Source organism: Archocentrus centrarchus, chromosome 21 (genome assembly GCF_007364275.1).
Source record: "Archocentrus centrarchus isolate MPI-CPG fArcCen1 chromosome 21, fArcCen1, whole genome shotgun sequence".
In the NCBI taxonomy this organism is placed as follows: Eukaryota; Metazoa; Chordata; class Actinopteri; order Cichliformes; family Cichlidae; genus Archocentrus; species Archocentrus centrarchus.
Window position 1 is genome coordinate 29,719,115 of NC_044366.1, and position 10,183 is coordinate 29,729,297.

At 37.9% G+C, this 10,183-nt stretch overlaps 2 protein-coding genes across 2 annotated transcripts; both read left to right on the forward strand.

Annotated features, from left to right (window-relative positions):
• Nucleotides 1-779: 779 nt before the first annotated feature.
• LOC115800162 (olfactory receptor 6N2-like) lies at nt 780-1,706 on the forward strand. The gene has a single exon (XM_030757420.1). It carries the CDS (start codon nt 780-782, stop codon nt 1,704-1,706), a length of 927 nt encoding a protein of 308 aa, XP_030613280.1.
• A 5,152-nt stretch (nt 1,707-6,858) lies between these two features.
• Nucleotides 6,859-7,806, forward strand: LOC115800083 (olfactory receptor 13C2-like). The gene has a single exon (XM_030757337.1). The coding sequence runs from the start codon at nt 6,859-6,861 to the stop codon at nt 7,804-7,806; it is 948 nt and encodes a 315-aa protein (XP_030613197.1).
• The last annotated feature ends 2,377 nt before the right edge of the window (nt 7,807-10,183 follow it).

The following is a 10,183-nucleotide window of genomic DNA, read 5'->3' on the forward strand; positions in this document are numbered from 1 at the left end:
GGCTCACCACGTTGGATTTCGGAGGGATCACATGCACATCCTCACATGTGCATGAATACTGCACGTATGCGCACACAGACATACGCACGCGCACACACACACACACACACATACACACACACACACATTACAAGGGCCAGTGATGTATTAAAAGAATACCGGCTGACAGATACCTCAGCCTGTAGCAGATTGCACAAATGGTATATGGTATTTCAGTTTCCTGCATGTTTCAGTTGCATGGCCACATTGCCCAGGGTACCTGTCAAGATTTTTTTTTCTGAGGCCCTTATTAAATTAAAAAAAAAAAATAGAAAAAGGTTTGCAAAACCACCGCATCATTCAAGTTAAAGCACTTTGTTCATCCTTATTCATGTATGGAAACAAGGAAGTACGTAAAAGGCCTCCTTTGTTTAAGGTGTTTCTTTAGCTTTATTCATCCTGATGACTTTCTGCTTATGCTAAGAAGCTTATAATACCTCCATAGATTAAAAAAAAATGTATAGGGAAACACAGTAAAGAATGTAGGACTCTAAATGTCAGCTGGTCAGGTTTGCTGAAGTTGTTTACATGTTAGTGGAGAACTTAATGAGATCCATAGAGGATGGAAGATTTTCTGATAAAATGAAGCCACAGACTCAGTCACTCACCTTTGTAGTTCAGTGCAGAATTTATATTACTAGAATACTCCAATTAATTATTAAGACTTGTCTTTTTATTTGTTATTCATGAAACCTGTTATGTGATCTAATTCTACAGCTGATAACATTTTGGTTCATTCAATGGATGTTGAATTAAATGTAACATTATTAACTCTTGGTGGGTTTGTAGAATTGCACAGATACAGATATCTTTATTTTGTCGTCATATTCACACTTTATATTCTGATACTCTGCTGTAATTCCACTATAGTGTGCATTATCTGGACTCACAAAAACCTTCATGAGCCAATGTACATTTTCATTGCAGCTTTATTAATCAACTCTGTTCTTTACAGCACAACTATTTATCCAAAGCTTTTATCTGATGTTTTGTCTGAAAAACAGGTTTTATCATATCCACTTTGTCTCTTCCAAGCTTTTTCATATTACACCTCGACTGGTTCAGAGTTTTTACTGTTGGCAGCCATGGCCTATGACAGGTATGTGTCTATATGCAAACCCCTGCAATATCCAGTTATCATGAATAAAATAACTGTACATGTCTGTCTGGTTTTAGCTTGGGTTATACCTGCTTTTGAGATTGCAGTGTCAATTGTGTTGTATTCTAATGTAAAACTCTGTAGCTTTACCCTGACAGTAATTTTTTGTAACAATTCATTTTACAAGCTTCAGTGTGTGCCCTCAGTAGCAATATCTATATATGGTGTAGTCACGCTGATAAATATTGGCCTTCTGCCTCTGCTTTTCATACTTTTTTCATACATCAGGATTCTTAGGATATCTTACCAAAGTTGTAGAGAAGTGAGGAAAAAAGCTGCAAAGACCTGTTTACCCCACTTGCTGGTGTTAATCAACTTCTCCTGTTTTATTGGTTTTGATGCAATTATAATGAGACTGGAATCTGATTTATCAAAAACTCTTCGTTTGATATTAAGCTTTCAATCGATTTTATTTCATCCTCTTTTAAATCCAATTATATATGGACTCAAAATGAGTGAAATTTCCAAACATCTCAAGATATTGTTATGCCTAGTTAAAAAACACTGATATTATTACACTATTAGTCGATGTATGATCATTTCAATTGTAATTTTACTGCAAACGAGACATGACGTATCATCTGATTTCATATACTATGACATTTATATAAGGTAATGTTAATGTCTGTTCTTCTATTGATCAAGTGTGTACTGGCCATAGAGCAAAAATAAACAACTTCTTAAACTGTTGTGTAATGGAAAATTTGTTTTTCAACTCAAATAACCTCTGTGTACTTCTTTGGTATATAATTGTAATTTTCTAGCACAAAGACCAAGTGTGTGAAGATGAGAAAAACAACTTGACTGTAGGCTGTGTCCAAGGCCATGGCGCACTTGTTATCATGCAGGTGCTACTTGGTGGTGGGAATCTGAACTCCCCATGGATAGTGGAACAAGATTGTATCAACACAATAGTATAAAGGAATGTGTGTTACTTCTGTACTTTGGTCAATGCCGGTGCGAAGGCTGTTCGTGCTGTATTGATCCCTTTGCAAAGGTTAATTCTTTACTTTCAATAAATCATCAAAAAATCAGTTTGGTTTCAGAGCTCAACTTATTTTTTCCACCACAGTTGCTGGTAATGTTTGGAGTCTAATCAGCTTGTATGCCTGCATTTAACATTTTTCTTTCTTTTTCCATTTGGCACAGGTTATTTTTTAGCACTGTGGATTTTAAACACATAAAATGAATTTAGTAAAATGTATCAAATGCCAAATGTTGTGTGTGTGTATCAACCAGTTGACTTCTTTGATGGAGAACAGGATTGTTCATTCTGTCAATGACATGTACAGTACCAGTCAAAAGTTTGGACACATTCACCCATTCATCATTGTGTTGGTGTTAAATCAATAAACAATAACTGTCAAGAAAATCATATTTACTTTTTCTCAATTGTGATGACATAAATTTTACAGCATCTGATAGATGCAAGTTTTGATCTATATAAATATGCAAAAAGAAGCATATATTAAAATAACTCAAATATCTATTATTAACATTATGGGCTGCTTGGATCTCATGGCATGATGATGTTCACCCAAATCTCTTGCTATGCACCCAAATCCAAATCTTCTTATCCCCACATTGTTATCGTCAGCTCTGCTGCATTATTTTCTAGACTTTAAGCATTTTTATAGTGGCTTATTTCAATAATGTGATCAATAATGAGTGGATGCTTGGCTGATTAAGAAGATTAAGAATTTGCTCTGACCATTAAAATTCATAGCATATAAAATGTCGAACACACTAAACATCAACAAACTTGCACAGGGTGCAAGTCATAAAATGTATTCTGGGTACTCAGCTGAACAGTCAAATGTACAGTTACATACAGGTGCTGGTCATAAACTTAGAATATCATGAAAAAGTTGATTTATTTCAGTAATTCCATTCGAAAAGTGAAACTTGTATATTATATTCATTCATTACACACAGACTGATATATTTTAAATGTTTATGTCTTTTAATTTTGATGATTATAACCGACAACTAATGAAAACCCCAAATTCAGTATCTCAGAAAATTAGAAGATTTTGAAAAGGTTCAATATTGAAGACACCTGGTGCCAGACTCTAATCAACCAATTAACTCAAAACACCTGCAAAGGCCTTTAAATGGTCTCTCAGTCTAGTTCTGTAGGCTACACAATCATGGGGAAGACTGCTGACTTGACAGTTGTCCAAAAGATGACCTTTGACACCTTGCACAAGGAGGGAAAGACACAAAAGGTCATTGCTAAAGAGGCTGGCTGTTCACAGAGCTCTGTGTCCAAGCACATTAATAGAGAGGCGAAGGGAAGGAAAAGATGTGGTAGAAAAAAGTGTCCTAGCAATAGTGATAACTGCACCCTGGAGAGGATTGTGAAACAAAACCCATTCAAAAATGTGGGGGAGATCCACAGAGAGTGGACTGCAGCTGGAGTCAGTGCTTCAAGAACTACCACGCACAGACGTATGCAGACATGGGTTTCAGCTGTCGCAGTCCACTGTGCTTTCTGAGGTCCAAGGTCAACGCAGCCGTCTACCAGGACGTTTTAGAGCACTTCATGCTTCCTGCTGCTGACCAACTTTATGGAGATGCAGATTTCATTTTCCAACAGGACCTGGCACCTGCACACAGTGCCAAAGCTACCAGTACCTGCTTTAAGGACCATGGTATATACCATGGTATATGGACTGATAGACTCCATGCCATGCTGCATTACTGCAGAAATCCAGGCAAAAGGAGCCAAAATTAAGTACTGAGTGCTGTACTCGCTCATACTTTTCAGTTGGCCAACATTTCTAAAAATCCTTTTTTTGTGTTGGTCTTGAGTAATATCCTAATTTTCTGAGATACTGAATTTGGGGTTTTCATTAGTTATAATCATCAAAATTAAAAGAAACAGACATTTGAAATATATCAGTCTGTGTGTAATGAATGAATAATAATATACAAGTTTCACGTTCTGAATGGAATTACTGAAATAAATCAACTTTTTTGTGAGATTCTAATTTTATGACCAGCACCTGTATTTTGTACAATAAAAGTCTCATTTCCCAAGCACATCCAACCAGTTTACAACAAGTTACTATTACATATGCATCACATCACAAATAGAACTAAGTTTCTAATCTGATCATATCTTGTGGTCATCAGCTGTGCCATCTGATTGTACAGCTCGCTACACCAACCCCACAAGGAAAAATCAGAGTGTCTGACTCCAGCTTGTTGCTCTGTGATTACTCTGAACTATGCATGAGTGTTATGTTTCCCTGTGAGAACCTTGCTACTTATAGTAATGCAAAAATTGAACATTCTAAGACTGGTGCTAATAAAACGGCAATGGAAGAGACTGTGGTCTCTAAGCCTGCTGGAAATAATGACATATTGAGTACGTCTTCTGAGACTGTTTTCACAGCAGAATATTATTGACTCTGTTACTGTGCTTTGTGAACAATGGATTGAGCTGCCTGATGAGGAGTGTCGGGAGGCCATTAAGCACATAGACTGGTGTCTGTTCATTCTGGACTTTTGGATTCCTTGCCTGAGTTAATTATGGATTTTGTTGCGGAAATAATTCTCCCTCATTTGCTTGCTCCCCTTGTTAAGACTGTTGAACTGCTTATTAATCCTGAGACTGTGGTTTTAGAGACTGAGAATAAATTGCCGTATGATGAGACTGAGTGTTTTGAGATGATGGGCACTGAAAAGACTGAGAGCAATGCTCCTGTGAGACACCCTGCACCTGTTTCAGTTCTGCGGGGAAGGTGCAGCCGTAGACTGGCCTGCTTCTGCACCCGTTTTGTTTCTGCGGATGGGGGCTACCAAGGACTGTTCAAGTTCTCAGCCTCACAGGGTGACAGGGGGCGCTCTTAACCAACCCTACTGTCAGTGGAGACAGGTACGTGTCCTGCCGATTGCACCCCGCAGTCACCGCAATCTTCTGAGTCTGCAACTCTGTCACATCACAAGTCGCCACAGTCTTCAGCATCAGAGCCTTTAGTCAGCGCTTCAGCATCAGAGCCTGCAGCTTCAGTCTGCGCTTCAGCATCAGAGCCTGGAGCTCCAGCCTATGCTTCATCATCAGCTTCTGAGCCTTCAGCTTCACCCCATCTACAACTTGTCCGCCGCCTGAGTCATCTACCTCGCCACCATCTGCGTCACCCCATCCATCCACTGAGTCTTCACCCCTGCCTGCACAGCAGCCTCAGTTGTCGGAGGAGACAGCTGTGCGCCCTGCTCTGCAGCTCCTGCCTGCACAGCAGGGGTACTGTCATGTTCCTGGGCCATTGGCCAACTGTTTTGAGTCCTTTTTCGTGTAGTTATGTTTTTGTTGTATTTTTTGGGGTTGTGTTTCTTATTTTTACTCTCTGTTTAGGTTCTCAGTTTTTTGTAGTTTTGTATTCCGTCTTTGGGTTTAGTTATTGCCTTTCATTCTGTTTTCCTTGGTCCTTGTCTTCCTGTGTCTCTGTGTCCCAGTCCTCCTAGTTTGGTTACTTCCTATTTTAATTTGACAGTCTTGTGTTCCCTGTACATTGTGTTTAGGTTTGCTTCCCCTGTGTTATTAGTTTAATTTGTTTCACCTGTTGTTCCCTGTTGTTTCCACTTGCCCTGATTACCTAGGTGTCCTCTGCCTAGCCCCGAATGTTGGTTACTGCTGTATGCTTCATATTTCAAGTCTTCATGTTTTCTTGTGTAGCTGGCTCCCATCCAGTTTTGTTATTCTGAGTGTTTAATAAATCTTAAGTTTAACACAGTTCAAGCCTCGAGAATCTTGCATAGGTGTCCTCTGCCTTGGCTGCCGCAGCAGAACATGACAGGATGTGGTTAATAGACTGACATGCACACACCAATTATGACTCAAACTAAACTTGATCAATATGATATTTTTTGCAAAGCACTTCTGTATAATGCACACAAAAATGTATTTGTTTTTCACAAATTTATTGTGTTCCTGATGCAGTGTATTCAGTTGTGATACTTATTAAATATGTATATCTTCATTCACAGCAGGCTTATTGTCCTCTCTAGGAGGAAATGAGCTTAAGTTAGAAAACTACTGCATCAAACAGACAGCCATTTACAGTTAGATCCATAAGTTATTTTCAAAATTACAAGAACATGCTTCTTTAACAAGCAATGACACTATTAGAAAGCATGTGCTGAATGGATACATGGTCTTGTGAAATTTTGCTCTAGTAAATATGTTTAGAGGATCAAGTGTACCTAGAGTAGATTGAAAACAATGTACATACGACCACCTGAATGCACTGAAGACATTTTAGAACTACACTCAAACAATCTAACCTTTCTAGGCTACTGAAATTTCAGTGTTCAAATAAAACAGAGGTTATTTCAAATCATGGTGAATATTCACAGTGAACAAAAAGGATGCATCAGTTACAGGAGGCTGAACAATGCTGTTTCAGACCTCCTTTTCCCTGATGGATGAAGCAACCTGATATAAGCCTTCCACAGACTCAGACTCACTGTGTGCATTTGGTTGATGAATGTACTCCAAGATAGACTTCAAGTTCAGAGAACTTTACAAATAGGACATAACACAGATTGTATGTTGCTATATCCTGTTTGTTGGTTGTTTTGTTTGTTTGATGTTTTTATTTATAATTTTTATGCAATTTGTTTTATGATCAAATGTTTTGTCTTTGAAAACAGTAATGGAGAAAGAGTTAAATGTTACCTATATAACTCTGGACTGGTATGTAGAAGTTAACAAGTACAGATATGTTTATTTTTTTATTATGTTTACATTTTATATTCTAATAATCTGCAGTAATTCTACTATTGTTTATCTCATCTGGATTCATAAAAATCTTCATGAGCCTATGTACATTTTCATTGCAGCTTTGCTCCTGAACTGTGTTCTTTACACTACAAATATTTACCCCAAACTTCTGATTGACTTTTTATCTGAAAAACAAGTCACATCATATTCAGCCTGTCTCTTTCAGTTTTTTATGTTTTACACTCTAGGCAGTTCAGAGTTCCTTCTCTTGGCAGCCATGGCTTATGACAGATATGTGGCTATATGCAAACCTCTGCAATATCAAACTATAATGAGAAAAAACACTGTGTGCATTTTCCTGGTCATAGCTTGGGTCGCACCTTCTTGCCATACAGCTGTCCTTGCAATAGCGAGTGCTGAAGCTAAACTGTGTGACTTTAATGTAAAAGGAATATTTTGTAACAATGCAGTTTACACTCTTCAGTGTGTAAGATCAAGATTAATTACTATATTTGGAGTGGTTTGTTTATTAAATCTTGTAATACTTCCTATGCTCTTCGTAGTTTTCACATACACAAAAATATTTATAGTTTCTTATCGAAGTTGCAAAGAAATTAGGAAGAAAGCTGCAGAGACCTGTTTACCCCATCTGTTAGTTTTAATCAGCTACTCTGTTTTTTTTATATATGATGTCAGTATAGCTCGAGTGGAATCAAATTTTCCAAAAACTGCACGTATAATAATGAATTTACAAATAGTGCTCTATCATCCTTTGTTTAATCCATTCATATACGGTCTCAAGATGAAGGAAATTTCTAAACACCTAAAAAGGCTTCTTTCTCAGGGCAACATGAGCTCTTGTTTTAAAACTGAATGCTAAGGTACATTAATTTATTCTGTAATCAGTTTGCTGCAGTTATTCAAAACACTTTTTATCTCACATAATCAAATCCCAACTCTCATTCAGAACATTTTTCATGTTGTACAAGAAAGTACAAGAAAATATGAAATGTAAAAAAAAGATACTTTCAGCAATGTAATTAGTAAACTGTAACCCTGCTTTTAAGAGATTACATTGGTATTATTTAGTTGGTGGTTATTAATAAAGTGTTTATGGATGATAAGATACACATTCTAATATTGTATTTATACTGCAAGAGCAGACCGAATGTTTCTGTAATGAACTCCACTAGAGGAACTAGTCTTCTCTAAGATGTGATAGATTTTTTACTCATGTTTACACTGGATATATGTTAATCTGCAGGAATTCTAATATTACTCATTTGGTTTCAGCAAAAGCTCCATGTACACTACATAGGTTTCTTTTAGTTGTTAGTTTGATTTGAGTGCTGCTTCCAGACACAGATCTGATGTAGCCTGTTTCATTCATTAGTTTAGTTATTGTTCTTTATGTGCCATGCTGTCTGAGAGGCATGTATCTATATGTAAACATCTGCAATGTCCAACTATAATGGAGAAAAGATCTTTATATTTATGCAAATTTTGGCTTTCTACTGCTTTCTACAGTAATAATAGATAATAGAAAAATAGAACTTTATTGTCATTATACATACAATGAAATTAATCATTATACAACGAATTACATAAAGTCATTTTGTTATTATATATAATGAAATTCTGTTCAGAACAATCATCCGGAGGAGAACAGACAAGACTAACATAGGGGAGATGGGTGTCTGCAGCCGCTGCCACTACGGGCGCTGCCGGTACAATCAATCCCCGAAAGAAAGGAAACAGACACAACAGGTTAGGTTAGAAAAAATTCATCTTGAGCACCGTACCAGGGTCCAAAAAAAACACCTTAAGCAAAGCATATTTGCACATTTAAAGCTGGGATAGCAATAGGTTAGGGACGGTGGGGAGAAGCAGATAGAGACCAGAGGGTCAGGGCATTGTGGAGCCAGATGCCAGCTCCTAGCCAAAAGAGTTCACTGATAGTGATGGAAGTTCATCAGTGGCCATGGTACACCAGATCCAGCTCACACAATTCACAGAGAGGGCTGAGGGGAAGAGCATCCATCACACATTGTCCCGGAGAGATAAGATTACCAATCTCAAGGCTGGCTAGGGAGCCGAATTCCTGATAATGCAGATGTTGTTTTGGAACAGGCTGCTTGTTATTTTCCAACAGCCTTCAATTTCACTGGGGAACCCATTCAGCAAAAAATCCAGTAATCCAAATTCATTTACCGTTGTCGCCGTGCAGGAACCGAACTTTATCTCCACATCTAATCCCTTTCAACTGCGAGCATGTTCTCAGCTAGACTACGCATCCAGCTTGCAGCTCAGGTCCAACAGGCTTTGAGTCTGAGTCTGTACGGCTCTGCACAGCCCGTCCATTTGGTTGTGCAGCCTCAGCAAATGTCAAACTGCTGCCCAGATTTTCTTAATTTCCCGGTAAATCAGGTATCCTCCAAGCCCAAACAGAAGAGATCCCGTTACCAAGTGGCCAAATACGTATATGTCTTCCACGTCCTCAACCGCCAAAGCTGAAAGTAAATTTTTCAAGTTTTTAATTTTTTATTTTGAAACACTGAAAATAGAATAGAGAACCTCTGAATGTTCCAGTCCTTTATCAAGCTCCAAGACAGCTGTGATGTGATCAGGTGCCTTTCAGATGAAGATTTATATTTCATATTCACTGCATTTGAAAGCACTCCTACATTGAAAAATACTTGCGCTACATAGAAAAAAAACTAGTTTGCACCAAAGGAAAAATGTGTGCCAAAACTGTTCTGAAAAGATTTAAGCAGAAAATTTATTTAAAGGTATACTGCCCATGGTCTGAAGGAAATCCTTAAATTCTTGGTGGTAGTAAAGGGTTGCATTCTTGCTTCTGCCATGTGACACATTAAACTGTTCACCATCAAACTCCATATTTCAGCACTATGTTTGTCTATATTGTGCACTCCAGGCAGAGTACTTGAGGACCCAGTGGATTACTTATAATTCTAATACAGTGGAAAAACCAATATGGATTCGAAGTAAAGAGGTAATGTGGCTAGCATTATATCCATTTATTGCATTCTGTGCATTTCAGTGTGACAGAATTGACAATAAAGCTGTTGTCATGTACAAACGTTCCTGGTTCTGACAACTGTACAGAGTGGCTCCATAGCGTAGTGTTAACGCCTTCACCTATTAGTGAAAGATCCCTGCTGAATCAAACATGCAGAACTGCCTCCTGTGGTGACCCCTGGTGAATATGTAGCTTTATTGTCAGTCAACTGTACAAG

Coding starts and splice junctions, on each gene's coding strand:
- LOC115800083 (XM_030757337.1), top strand. CDS start 6,859: ATGGAGAAAGAGTTAAATGTTACCTATATAACTCTGGACTGGTATGTA.
- LOC115800162 (XM_030757420.1), top strand. CDS start 780: ATGGATGTTGAATTAAATGTAACATTATTAACTCTTGGTGGGTTTGTA.